The 15,142-nt window shown below is 36.9% G+C and overlaps 1 protein-coding gene across 2 annotated transcripts in view; it reads right to left on the bottom strand.

The window, feature by feature from the left end:
• LOC306876508 (tyrosine-protein phosphatase non-receptor type 4-like) overlaps nucleotides 1-15,142 on the bottom strand; it is a 69,413-nt gene that overhangs the window by 13,313 nt on the left and 40,958 nt on the right. For both annotated transcript variants that reach the window (XM_079427745.1, XM_079427744.1), the window contains 6 exons: nucleotides 10,662-10,782; nucleotides 10,169-10,256; nucleotides 9,749-9,837; nucleotides 5,259-5,322; nucleotides 4,035-4,207; nucleotides 3,160-3,228 (listed from right to left, as the gene is read on the bottom strand). In XM_079427745.1, coding sequence (XP_079283871.1) covers nucleotides 3,160-3,228; nucleotides 4,035-4,207; nucleotides 5,259-5,322; nucleotides 9,749-9,837; nucleotides 10,169-10,256; nucleotides 10,662-10,782 — 604 coding nt within the window. The remainder of the gene's footprint in view (nucleotides 1-3,159; nucleotides 3,229-4,034; nucleotides 4,208-5,258; nucleotides 5,323-9,748; nucleotides 9,838-10,168; nucleotides 10,257-10,661; nucleotides 10,783-15,142) is intronic.

The raw sequence follows: 15,142 nt of genomic DNA, 5'->3' as shown, positions 1-15,142 counted from the left end.
GACATTGAAGTGTCCAGTCATTTTTTTTTTTCTTTTTATAACAATATCCACTTTAAAAGTCAATCAGAACAGTCTATTGTCAATCATTATTTTAGAGGGAAAAATAGATCACATTCAAGGTTGACTATGCTCATCTTCAGAGTTTCTCATTTGTTAACATTTCAAACAACTCAAGCATATAAATGTAAAAATTGCTGCAGGTATTTGAAAAGTTGTTGCTTGTTTGTTTTCATAAGCAGTAGCACTCCAAATCATGGTTTTTGGAATGCACCATTTTTAGTATTGGTCAACAATCTCATAAAAGATAGTTAAACATGACTATTCAGACAGATCTAAGACTCTAAAAAGCCGCATAACAACAGTACTGGATTTCTTTGTAACATTTCTAATATTATTTGATGTTCTATTTTTTTTTAAAGAAATTAATACTCACAAGTTTGCTTTGAATGAATCAAAATTGACAGTAAATACATTTCTGTATATTTTTGTATAAGTTCTTTTGAACTTCCTATTCATCATAGAATCCTGAAGACGATGGATCATCAATGTTTACACAAAATACTAAGCAGTACAAAAGTTGAGCACCATATCAGCATATTAGAATGATTTCTGAAGCATCATGTGACACTGAAGACTGGAGTAATTGAAAAATTTCAGCTTTGTAATCAAAAATACATTTAATTTTAAAATATATTAACATAGAAAACTGTTTTCTTATTATAATAACATTTCACAGCATTATTTATTTTTAATTTAGCAAATTTAGCCTAGGTGAGCATAAGAGATCTCTTTAAAAAAAAATTAAATAAGCATTTCTGAACCATAGTCTAGTACTATAATACTGCTGTGCAAAGGCAAAAGACCGTAACTTCTATTTTTGTCAAAAATGAGTTATATTTTTGGGACATTCAAAACATCCTTTATCATGTACATAAGTATCTTGAGTCAATTTAGTTATTTTGTTTTTTTTAAATAATGGGTCGTCTCAACCGTAACTTCAAAAAGCCCCGGAGAAACCAAGGCAGAACACCGTATAACACCAGTTACCGCTCTTTCACTTTGTTTGGAACGCTCAAATTGAGTTACGGCGTTCTGACTTTGTTTAACTGTGCGTCAAAATTAAGTTACGGTTACGGCTTGGAGTTATACGGTGTTCTGCCATTAGTTTGCCGCATTTTAATTACGGTGCAGACAAACGAATTAGATCGCGATCTACCAAACAGCTCCATATAACAAAGCACTGTAAAGACTAGACACCTTAGCAGCAATACATAATTGTGAATAACCTTTAAAGATTTTTTTCCCCTTTTTGTAGTGCAGATTATTCACCAGGCTGTCACTTCTAGTTGGATGCGTGTGTACTTGAATGCCGTAGCATGTAACGTTAGCACAATCAATCATAAAATCAGTAGCCTAACAGTTCGCAATTAAATCCATATCCTACCTTTTCTTGTAACCCGATAAAATCAATGCATGGCGCTGAACGTCGTCGGAGATGTTTAATCCACACGCATTTCTAAACATGCCTGCTTGCTGACGTTCACATAAATCCACAAGTCGTTCTTTTAGGTTAGGCTATTTCATTCAAGTCAATATAAGCAATTATGCTATGACTAGCATTCTTTTACGTTATTGAGCATAGCAAATAAATTGGTTGCAAAACGGTATCCACGGTAAAAAAAATAAAAACAAAAACAATTAACACTCACATTACTATATGCAATAGCATGAGATAGCCCATGATCACTAGATTTTATACAGGTGTTACTTTAACGCTTTTTTAAATGGTGATCAGCAACAACATATTGATAATGTGGAAGTTACTGTCTTTTGCCTTGGTGCCGCATTTTAATTACGGTGCAGACAAACGAATTAGATCGCGATCTACCAAACAGCTCCATATAACAAAGCACTGTAAAGACTAGACACCTTAGCAGCAATACATAATTGTGAATAACCTTTAAAGATTTTTTTCCCCTTTTTGTAGTGCAGATTATTCACCAGGCTGTCACTTCTAGTTGGATGCGTGTGTACTTGAATGCCGTAGCATGTAACGTTAGCACAATCAATCATAAAATCAGTAGCCTAACAGTTCGCAATTAAATCCATATCCTACCTTTTCTTGTAACCCGATAAAATCAATGCATGGCGCTGAACGTCGTCGGAGATGTTTAATCCACACGCATTTCTAAACATGCCTGCTTGCTGACGTTCACATAAATCCACAAGTCGTTCTTTTAGGTTAGGCTATTTCATTCAAGTCAATATAAGCAATTATGCTATGACTAGCATTCTTTTACGTTATTGAGCATAGCAAATAAATTGGTTGCAAAACGGTATCCACGGTAAAAAAAATAAAAACAAAAACAATTAACACTCACATTACTATATGCAATAGCATGAGATAGCCCATGATCACTAGATTTTATACAGGTGTTACTATAACGCTTTTTTAAATGGTGATCAGCAACAACATATTGATAATGTGGAAGTTACTGTCTTTTGCCTTGGTGTGCCTTCTCACTTTTTGCAGACAATGCAAAGGCAGAGTACATTAACTTCTAAATAGGGGTACATATCCAGTTTGAGCTCACAATTTTTTAATGTAGATCATTTTCATTACTAAAACACCCAATTGCCAAATTTCCAGTGTCCTACCTATAATTATTTTGGCTGGACAAGTATAAAACTTTAAAGTCATTTTTCTCAGTTTCACACTGTAGCGAGTTAAGGTCTTTTGCCTTTGTAGGGCAGAATAGCCTGATTTGAGCTAAAGAAATTCCATTTATTCCACTGTTGTCAACAGTGATTTGATATACATTACTAAAACATAAGCTTGACAAACAGTTTTGGAAATTGAAAGTAGATAGGAACTGTACTTTCATGACTGGAAATATCTACCCGTGGGTGTTACTAAAACGGTGACCACAGAGTCAACTGACTTACTTGAAAAGGACTTTGATCTCAACATGACTCTCAATGTTTCATGTAAAGATCCTGCAAAAAATTCCCCTTCAGATCCAAGTTACTCCTCCTCACCAGCTGGTAGTTTATTTTTTTAAGAAAGTTCACAAATTAATTTGCTAATGATCATTAACTGAAGAATCATATCATAACCGGTCACCAACACAAAATCCCCGAAGTACAAGCACACATTACCTTGCAAACACTCTGTCCTTGATTCCCTTCTCCTTGCCATGCTGAACAGATTGTGATTCTGTCCTCCCACTGTGAAGAGACGTAAAATGTTTGTCAGGATTCAAACTGTATTTCTCAGTTTCACAACATATGATGCTTTTATATGAGGCTCAAAAGCTACAGAGTTCAAATGTGTTTTATACTATAGTGACCATCAATAAACACTTAGAAATCTAAAAAGCATCGCAAAATGAATTATTGATCACCTCCTCTTCCTAGTTTCCATATATCTAAAACTGGCTAAAAGAGCATCATCAATTTTTCAAAAGTTTATCCTCAGGATTTACTAGAGTATTTGTTAGTGTTGACTAAGGTCAAGCCTTTTGGTGACTGTGGCCTCCCTCAGCACACAAGTGACTACGGCAGATGACAAAAAAATACATTTCTATGAATTTATGCTTAAATTAATACCACACAAAATTAATGTTTTGGAATGTTTGGAATTTGTAAAAACAACTTGACAATTTTTTACACAACAAGCAGTCAACCATAAGAATGACCTATATAATTATAATAACTTTTTCCAGCTATTATTGCAAATTTTATTGGTAAATAACCTTAATATGTATTAAAAATAATAGAAATAAATGCATGTAAAATAAATAATTAATAAACATAAATTTCTATATTTAAATTTAAACACATTTGTATGTTTATGGAAGTGAAAAAGATGGAAGGGCAAGGTGAAATCTGAACAAACGGTCTAACTGGGCAAGCAGAAAAAAAATCTTTACTTTTGAACCCTGATAGCAATTCATAACAAGCTGCAATTCCTCAAACTACATGCACTCCATTTGGGTCCATTAAAAAAAAAAAGCACTAGAGGAACATCTTACCAGTATCTGAACTTGGAGCCCAAACTGAAGTAGTGCGCAAAGAAGTTCTTCTGAGGAGGAACGGGCCGATCTAGCCGAAAGAAGGTGTGGTGTTCAACACAGGCCTTCCAGAGGTTCTTACATGCCCTGTAGTTTACCATGTTGAACCCAAGCAATGTCTCTCTCGTCTCGTGCTGTAGGCAAAAAGGAAGAGAAAAGATCTTAAAGCTATTAAATAAAGCATACTGCATCCTTAACCCAAAACATAGGAGATGTTGGTGACATTTACATTCCCTGCTCTGGATGTTACGTCTTCGTGAACACGGGCCTCTGTTTGAAACCTGGCCAAAGTACCCACCCAGAAAGCTCTGCTCAGGAGAGACGTATTAGGACTGACACTCTAATCTGCAAGACTCCATTGGTCACTGGGGACTCCAGAGGGGGGCAAATGCACTTCCCAGACTGTTTTTGTTTCTGCAAATCACAGGCGCTGCGACCCAGGTCCAAGGAAATCGTACCCACTCAGCCAAGCCGTGCCATCTGGGCATTAATTATGGATCATGACATCATTGAGTTCTGCTTTTAGTACAACTGCTTCTGAAAGGCCCCCGTGCATTATTCACACCGCCGGGGTGAGGTCTCCAGCAGAGGGTCTGTGGCCAGTTCAGGCAATCGGTGCGACTAATGTCAGATCTCATCCCGCTCCCCCGCATGCAAAATGCATCATATAGTCTCCATAATTAATAAGCTGTAAAGAGTCTCTATCTCTCTCTACATCATCACTGACAGCAGGCCGGTAATTACAGAGGGATTTCAAATAAATAAAGATCAGTGGTGCTATGGGAGCCAATATGCTCTTTAATTTGATATTGCCTGAGCAAGATGGTTTATTAATAGGAATTACTGCTCGCTGCAGTTTGTAAATGGGACTGGTGATGTCTGTTGGGGTCATTTTATGATTGTACAAATTGTAATCAGCTAACAGTGTGTTTGTGCACCCATACCATGCCCTACATTTTTGATCACAAACTAATTATGATATTGTGACACATTGTGAATTGTCACATTTGTTTTGCAATATGCATCATATTGTGAGGTAGCTGGCAATGCCTTAGAAAACAGTAATGCTTGCTATTTTACTCAGAAATACATTACATGGCCAAAGTTAAACATGTTCTGGATGCAGTTTTATGCTGCTTTGCCTTGATCAAGAATGACAGTATTAAAAAAAAGTGCACCACTTACCGCCTCTTTTCTCAGCTGGATGAAAAACTGCTTGCATTTAAAAGATATTTTTACAATCTTCAACCTAAAATAGAAGAAAAAAAAATTGTTGGCACAACAAAAACACATTTTCATGGGCAGCAACAAACACTTATTCTGAGCTGTTAAAATTCCATGACCCATTTCACGGTCCTTTGGGTGTCTCTAAGTTTCACTCCTATTAAAATATGACTCATAGTGAAGCTAAATATATTCTACACAACACACGCTCTCAAATGTCTGAATAAACACATGCTGGAGCAGCCTCAACCACTTATGATACATTCTGTCACACAGTCCCGGCACAACTCACAAACAGTCAATGACTGAGGTAGGTCGGTCCGTGTATGTTTTGATAGTTTGTTTTTCAATTTGAAATTAAAGAAGCAGAAACGAGAAAACTGTTGTTAAAAAAACCCCCGAAAAAACGAGATTGTGGCTCGATTTTATTTTTTTTGATTCACGGGTAGAAAACGGATAAACGACTTCAAAATTCGTTTTCCCCTTGTGGGCGGTCGTGACACGCCCCTTTCCACCGATTGGCCAGCCAAATCTGAGCCCGTGGCGTCATCCTCAGTTCGTTCAACAAAATAATAGTCCTCTTCTGCTGTATGGGGCAGGTCCTAGATCAGGCTTTCCTCTGTGTAACCTAACGCATTTCACAGAAATATTTATTCCAGAAATGTTAATCAGCACCCAGCCCGTTTTATTTAGCTGTGCGCGTAGTTAAATCTGAATGGTGAAGCTGCGCCACCCATAGACAGCGAGAAGCACAGATTTATAAAAAATAAATAATATGGATGTAGGGGGGGTCCCCCAGATATTTTTTTAGTAAAAAAAAAAAAATAACGATGTCAAATCTGATTAAGTTCACGCAGTTAGGATATGGCACAATATTGGACTGAATATGCGCTCTGCAATAATAACGTGATCGGTGCCTATGGTCCACGCTGATAGCTGTTCTGGGGCAGCTAGTTTTCATCTCCATAAACATATATATAGAAGTAAAGCTAATACAGTGGATGGAAATCCGTTTATTCTTCGGTTCCTCGTGCTTCCCCATCGTCATAGAGAACGCAGATCATGGTTGCTCAGAGTGCTCTTGGATAGAAGCTGGAAATGGCACAGCCGCGATTTCCACACATTTTTTAGAGCACCTTATTATATTAATTAAAATATTGATATTTGGCGCCAGATATCGATTATCGTATCGCACTGAGAAGAATCGCGATATAATCGCCATATCGATTTATTGTCCCACCCCTATTGGTGATTAGGCTATATGATCCCATATATGATTAGAAATTATATAGAAACTATGTAAATCACACTACCCAGGTGGGATCACCTTTCATCTTGACCAATCACGTGAATGAACGCAAGCAGAGTCGGTCTAATTCATTGTGTGGTGCGCGAGAGCATGTCAGGGGAGGCGCGGAGTAGTAGAAAAATAATTAATTATTGATTACTAATTTGAATCAGAACTTTATAACGAAAATCATATCTTAAAATGAAAAGAAGCAGGCTTTTGCAATCACATCATTTTAAACCGTAAACTCCAGTAACAGTACCTTACAAACAGTAAGCTCAAAACAGCACTAATGCAGAGAAAACACGGCCGATTTCATCAGCGATTAAGGAGAGAATAGTGACTTGCGTCCAGATGTCAGTAAAATTATTCTTTTCAGCATGTATTTGGTTTAAAAACAAGATTGTTTTATAATGGACGCTGATTATGCAGTGGTCAGAGATTTAGCGATTCTGAATGGATCCGTATATTAAAGGCAGGCGATTTAGTCAACTTTGGCATCTCCCTGTGGTCCTGTTTGGTATTGCAGCTTGACTTGTGCTAACTTGCATTGAAAACTTTTATTTAATTATTGATTGAATGATTGATTGTGGCACTATACATACATTGCGAATTATTAAAAAGTACTTATTTAATATAAAAAAGGGGGGGGGGGGGTCGGGTCGGGTGAGTACTGGCACTTCTTTTTTTCCCCACTTCAAGCACTGCGTATAAGTGGATAAATATTTATACTAATATTTATACTAATGGAAAAATATAGCTTAATTGTAGTTATAATATAGGTTTAGCTATAAACAAGCCAAAACAAAGCAAAACTGAAGGTAAAGTTATCCTATCTCTCTCATTCACAAATCCAAAATGTTTCCATATACACGATACAGGCCCATTTGAAGCGATATAGGCCTATTAGGTTTTGTAGTTCACGCGCGTTCCAGTATCGACAGAAAAAAAACATAATGAGCAAAAATATGCCAGAGTGGACCGGTGCTCACAACGGCATGGTGAACAGCTGCGCAGTTAGCAGTATCCACGTTAAAACTAACATTTTCCCCCATTAAAACGAACGCTCAGTTTGTGGTCCATTATTACTTTAATGAAAACACACACACACAAAAAGACAAACTCACTTATAGGCTATTAAACAAATAATAATAAAAAAAATGATTATTAACATTTTGTTATTAACAATAATAGGGTGCGTGGGGTCCCTTTTTTGAAGAGGCTGGGGGTTATGTGTTGCTATATATATATATATATATATATTTAAATGACTATTTATTTGATCATGGTATCCATGACTAGGCTATATCATTATAAGAACAAGCTTTTGAGTTTTAATCAACAAAAATGCCAACACACCTTTCAGTTCAAACAACATGTAAAAGTGCAAGTCGCATCCGATGACCCCTTTAAAGAACATGCTTCATTGGCATTCACCTAGTTTTCTATTTTAGAAAGCATAGTATGATATATACACAGTTTTAACAATCACGTTTATGAACTGCAGGGGTGAACGATAAAATAATCAATAAGTGCAACCTTTTGCCCTGAGAGGCTGGCTGACATCTAAGGCAAATAGCCCCTGTTCTCTTCTGGGCTAAACATAGTTTGCCTGGAAAGCATCTGTGCATGTATTTCAAATGGGAAATGCTTGGACTACAGCTTCAGAAGCAGCTGGGCTTGAGTGCCAGAAAAACAGCCTGGTGATGGAGGGGGAATAAAGCTTTGCATGATAAGGATTTGGGTGCTGCTCTTTACATTTACATTTGATCATTTAGTATTCTGCACAATTTGAAATGAGTGCAAAGAAAAATGCACTCCCCCGTGAACCCCCATGGTGTATTTCACCCCATTAAGAATGGAATTCAGTTTGCTTACATAAACAACAAACAATTTAAAAATATATAAACATATATCTTAATTTAAATTTAAATGTACCAATAATCTGTTAAAATGCAAATTAGTATTAGTGTTGTCAAACGATTAATCGCGAATTATCGCATCCAAAATAAAAGTTTGTTTACATAATATGTGTATACTGTGTACATTTATTATGTGTATATAAATACAAACACAACACATGCATGTATATATTTATGAAAAATTTTTGTTTATGTTAAATACATTTATATATAATATAAAATATAAGAATATAAATATATACATATAAAAACGTAAATATTTTCAAAATATTTACTGTGTGTGGTGGTGGTGGTGGTGATGGCGCAGTGTATAAGACACATGCCTTTGGTGTGAGAGACCCGGGTTCGAATCCGCTGTGAGACACCAATGTGTCCCTGAGCAAGACACTTAACCCCTAGTTGCTCCAGAGGCGTGCGACCTCTGACATATAGCAATTGTAAGTCGCTTTGGATAAAAGCGTCAGCTAAATGAATAAATGTAAATGTGTGTATTTATATACATAATAAATATACAAAGTGCATATACAAATATTTTTTAAACTTTTATTTCGGATGCGATTAATCACGATTAATCGTTTGACAGCACTAGTTAGTATGAGATCAATTTAGAATGATTGGTAAAAACTGTTGTATAAATACATTTTAATAACAGCGGAAAAAACTGCAAGTAAATGTAATAATTTAGTTAATAATGTCAGTTAATAATGAACTACAATATTAAAACCAAGATCTAAAAAAAAAAAAATCAAAGATCATTAATGACAAAAAATAATAGTAATAAAAAAATAAAAAAAAGAATTATTCCACAAATGAATAGGAGATCTCACTACCATATAAATCTCTGCAGCCACAACAAGCGACAGGACAGTTTGTTACTTGTCTGGCTTTCATTTCTGGTGCTTTATGCTGAGGATCCCACAACAAAATGTTATATAAATCACTGTATATGTTCTGAACGGCTCATATTATGCAACACTGCAGCATTTAGTGTTAGCAGACAAACTATCTGGTTGAAACACACCTGGTTAAAACAGTGTAACGTGCAGACCACACGAACACACACACAAAAAAAATCATAGCAACAGAATCTGTATTTTAAGCCAGAAATCTTCATTTAATAATGCTATGAAGCTGATAGCAATGCATTACATTCAAACTGGCTTAAGTTTGCAACCTCTGCTTCATTTCACTTCATGACTTAAATTCAACATGAATGACACCAATAAGGCAAGTTCACTTACCATGGAAAGTAGTTGATTCGTACCCTGTTCTTGTAGATGGCAATGCCAGCTGACATCACGCCTATGAAAATCTCTGTGTTGCTTTGATCCTGAAAGCAAGAACAGAGGGAAAGAGAGAAATTATTAATGAGGATCATTTAGCATTTTTGAAACTGTGCTGTGTAATATTGTTTAAAGAGTTAGTCTACCCAAAAATGAAAACTCTAAATGAAAGATCATTTGTCTTTTTCCGTTTCAAGCCTGTATAACTGAAAAGCTCTGCAAAATGTTAATACTTCTCTTTTCCATACAACGAAAGCACAAATGGTGATTATAGTCCTCTAAAGCCATACAGGAGCTTTGCTGTTTCATTGATTATCTCTATTTGTAGCATAAAGGCTGGTGTGTAGATACACAATAAAACAGCTCTGACTCGCTCACCCTTGCATAGTGCAGTTCCACTCCATAAAGTTCCAGCGTTCGTGCCGTGTTCAGGTAATTGATTTCAGACTGTGCTGGAGTAAGTCCACTGTGCCCAGGCCAAAAAATAAAAAATAAAAGAGAGAATAAAGAGTCAAAATGAAGACATGTGCTTCAGATTCACATCACAAGACAGTGAAGTAGAGGCAAGTGGGTGTACACAACTCATGTAAATTGCATAAATTGGTGCCTTTCAGAATCCATCGATTTGTTAGTATGACTAAGATGCGGAGGACAATGAGTTTCCTGTTCTCATCTCAGCTCTAGAGTGGGTGTACTGAGCCATGAGCGCTGAGAAAGCACACGTGAGTATGTTAACTTACATGCGAGCCGTCATGAATACTCATAAAGCCATATGTGAAATCAACAAGACTTCATTTTGGCAAATGTCTGACAGTAATAGGAATTTTTGATTAGAATAGTGCAATGACAAGTTTAAAGCAGTGACTCTTACCTGTGTTGCTGGTGATGTTTGGTGACCTCTTTTTCAAAGCCCTGAGGCTGGTTGGAGATGAAGCAGAACTCAGACAGGTATCCTGGCAAATTCTCAGCTTCACTGTAATCACCCAGCTCAGCTGAATTACACAATACAAGCACAGCGTTACGGATAACATGACAGTGAATCATGACAGTACAACATGCAGACCATGTCACCTAATACTGTATATAAAGAAACAGGTTCACTTATAGACACACACTGGTGCCTAAATCTCTTAATCCCTTGCTTTGTGCGTGATTTACATAGATTATTATGTGACCAAAAAATAGGAGCAAAATGCCCTACAATGATTTTTTTCCTAATAATACAGGTTTTTACTTTTGAAATTTATACTTTTATCCTTTTATTGATGCATTATTTGATGCATTTAATTTGACAGTAATGTGTATATATGTATATGTATAAAATGTGTATATGTGAATGTGTATATGCAGGGCTCTCAAATTATAGCAAAAGTTTGGAGTGAGATTAGGGGAGGGGCAATGCAAAGGGGAGGAGCAAGTCAAATATTTGCAGCATCCAAGTTTTTGCTAGCAGTTCAATAGAGTGGGGGAACTATGACGTCACTCTGTAGGCGGATCGGCTGTTAGCATGAAACTGGTTCCCTCGACAAAAACCCAATAGGATTTCCCCATAGGCTTTTGGATAATCGCAAAAAATAAGCTCTGTGTTCAATCATAGTTCATGAAACTTCCACGTTTTGACCATCGAGATAATCTTTTAGGGCTGGGTAAAAAATATCGATTCTCCGATTTTAATCGATCTTCAGTTTAACGCAACGATATCGATTCGGGAAATCCCCGAATCGATTCTTAATGCGCGTGCTTCACGTAAGAGGATATGAATATTCACCTCTCGTCCTGAAGGTGTCACCATCTTTCGAATTGCTCCACTAAAAAAAACAACTGTGTGCACCCTATTATTAATGGAGATGTGTATTTCAGTAATAAACTTAAGTAGGAGAGTTTCAGTTACCAGCATTTATATCAAAATATGGATCCCATGTCTGCAAAACTAACATTTTAAATGAAATATTGATAGCTAATCGATATCGAATCGAAACCATAAAAATAAGAATCGAGTCGAATCGCAGAATTGGTCACAATACCCAGCCCTATAATCTTTACAAAGTAATACAAATTTTTATGAATTTTGAAGCCTAAATACAAGCGCCAGAACTAAAAAGCTAACATTAGGCTATAAACGAACTACAGCACCACGGTCGCTCTCCTTCAACGTCACCACCACCATGTTTCCGACCACTTTTAAACTTATTTTTAGAAACATTTTCCATGATAATTATGTACTCTGGATGAATTTTAATTCAAAAGAGCACGAGACTGTAAAAGCGGGTTAGAATGAATTCCTGTTCGGCGTAATGACGTTGAATGTCTCCGACAGCGCCTGTTAGCAACCGTCTTTTTAAAGAAACGTAACCGCTTTAAAAAATCACGAGTGGGGTGTAACTGGTGTGTTTTATGTCGTAGAATAAAACGTGAAAGTATCTTGAGCCTGTGTAAACCACAGACCTTATTTAAGGGATTTAACCAAAATCCCATTCAAAAAACCCATTGACTCTGGGATGATGGAACCGGAAGTGCTAAAATGCTAACTCGCTTCCGGGTTTTCGCCTACAAAGTGACATCATAGTTCCACCACTCTATTGCACCTATTGTTCATAATTGACCAGCACAAATATAAATGATAACATCTGGTAAATCTGATGAAAGACTAATTCATCCTAATAAAATTAAAAGATTTATTTCAGCTCTTGCTTTTCCCTGGGATTCGAACCCATGACCTTGGCGTTGCTAGCGCCATGCTCTACTATTTGAGCTACAGGAAACATTTTTACCCCAAATGAGCCAACTGAGCTGCAGTACTCAATGTACATATTTACAAAATACAAAAAAAGAAAGAAAAAAACTTTCATGAGCTGACGTGTTCTTTCTCTCACTCTCTCTCTCTCAAACACACACACACACACACTGACGGCTGAAGGTCTGGAAAGTATCGTAGCTTGACCGACTTGTCAAATATCCAATCACAGTTCATTTCGTTTAGCGTCACGTTTTGGGGCGTGGAAATGTCGCCACAATAACATACCAGTGTGTGAAACTCTCAGATGTATTTTAAAGATTCTATGCCGCGAACTTTAAATATTTCACATACTTTTGAAAATCCAGCGTTTATTGACCCTGATAAGCATTCGTCGTCACATTTGTAAACATGACGGCTTGTTTCTTTCGTGAGGGGGTTTGGTGCCACGGCATCTTTTGTTTCACGGCGGACCGAAAATAAACGCGACACTTGTGTCTCCCAGAAATCCAGTTTAATTCAACCAGTCAGATAACGACTTCGACATTCCTGAAGTGTTTCCAGAAAAGTGTGCCATATGCATCAGACGTTTAGCCAACGGTCCTTGGGCGTGACATCTGAGGCTGAGACTATGAGGCTGAGGCCGCTATACGCAAGCCGTCCGCCATATTGCAGCGGTGAACTTGACATCATTCAGCATAGTAATCACTGAATATTCGAAAGATGTGCAAATCTACAGTATGGTGAATGACGTCAAAAATACCATTCCAAGATGGCGGCCGCATCTACGTGACTGGAGCATAGGGTGTCTATATATATATATATATATATATATATATATATATATATATATATATGTACAGGTGCTGGTCATAAAATTAGAATATCATGAAAAAGTTTATTTATTTCAGTAATACCATTCAAAAAGTGAAACTTGTATATTAGATTCATTCATTACACACAGACTGATATATTTCAAATGTTTATTTCCTTTCATTTTGATGATTATAACTGACAACTAATGAAAGTCCCAAATTCAGTATCTCAGAAAATTAGAATATCAATTAAGACCAATGCAAAAAAAAATATTTTTAGAAATGTTGGCCAACTGAAAAGTATGAACATAAAAAGTATGAGCATGTACAGCACTCAATATTTAGTTGGGGCTCCTTTGGCCTGGATTACTGCAGCAATGCGGCGTGGCATGGAGTCGATCAGTCTGTGGCACTGCTCAGGTGTTATGAGAGCCCATGTTGCTGTGATAGTGGCCTTCAGCTCTTCTGAATTGTTGGGTCTGGCGTATTGCATCTTCCTCTTCACAATACCCCATAGGTTTTCTATGGGGTTAAGGTCAGGCGAGTTTGCTGGCCAATCAAGAACAGGGATACCATGGTCCTTAAACCAGGTACTGGTAGCTTTGGCAGTGTGTGCAGGTGTCAAGTCCTGTTGGAAAATGAAATCTGCATCTCCATAAAGTTGGTCAGCAGCAGGAAGCATGAAGTGCTCTAAAACTTCCTGGTAGACGGCTGCGTTGACCTTGGACTTCAGAAAACACAATGGACCAACACCAGCAGATGACATGGCACCCCAAACCATCAATGACTGTGGAAACTTTACACTGGACCTCAAGCAACGTTGATTATGTGCCTCTCCTCTCTTCCTCCAGACTCTGGGACCTTGATTTCCAAAGGAAATGCAAAATTTACTTTCTTCAGAGAACATAACTTTGGACCACTCAGCAGCAGTCCCGTCAAGACGCTTCTGATGCTGTCTCTTGTTCAAGAGTGGCTTGACACAAGGAATGCGACAGCTAAAACCCATGTCTTGCATACGTCTGTGCGTGGTGGTTCTTGAAGCACTGACTCCAGCTGCAGTCCACTCTTTGTGAATCTCCCCCACATTTTTGAATGGGTTTTGTTTCACAATCCTCTCCAGGGTGCGGTTATCCCTATTGCTTGTACACTTTTTTTCTACCACATCTTGTCCTTCCCTTCGTCTCTCTTATTAATGTGCTTGGACACAGAGCTCTGTGAACAGCCAGCCTCTTTAGCAATGACCTTTTGTGTCTTGCCCTCCTTGTGCAAGGTGTCAATGGTCGTCTTTTGGACAACTGTCAAGTCAGCAGTCTTCCCCATGATTGTGTAGCCTACAGAACTAGACTGAGAGACCATTTAAAAGCTTTTCCAGGTGTTTTGAGTTAATTAGCTGATTAGAGTGTGGCACCAGGTGCCTTCAATATTGAACATTTTCACAATATTTCACAGTATTTCTGAGATACTGAATTTGGGACTTTCATTAGTTGTCAGTTATAATCATCAAAATGAAAGGAAATAAACATTTGAAATATATCAGTCTGTGTGTAATGAATTAATCTAATATACAAGTTTCACTTTTTGAATGGTATTACTGAAATAAATCAACTTTTTCATGATATTCTAATTGTATGACCAGCACCTGTATGTGTGTGTGTGTGTGTGTGTATATATATATATATATATATATATATATATATATATATATATATATATATATATATATATATATATCGACGTCATTAAAAATAAAACGATTAATCGAAGAAGAAAAAAAAAATTATATATATATATATATATATATAT

The sequence above is a fragment of the Barbus barbus genome (assembly GCF_936440315.1).
Source record: "Barbus barbus genome assembly, chromosome: 10".
Lineage (NCBI taxonomy): Eukaryota > Metazoa > Chordata > Actinopteri > Cypriniformes > Cyprinidae > Barbus > Barbus barbus.
This window is presented reverse-complemented; position numbering and strand designations above follow the sequence as displayed.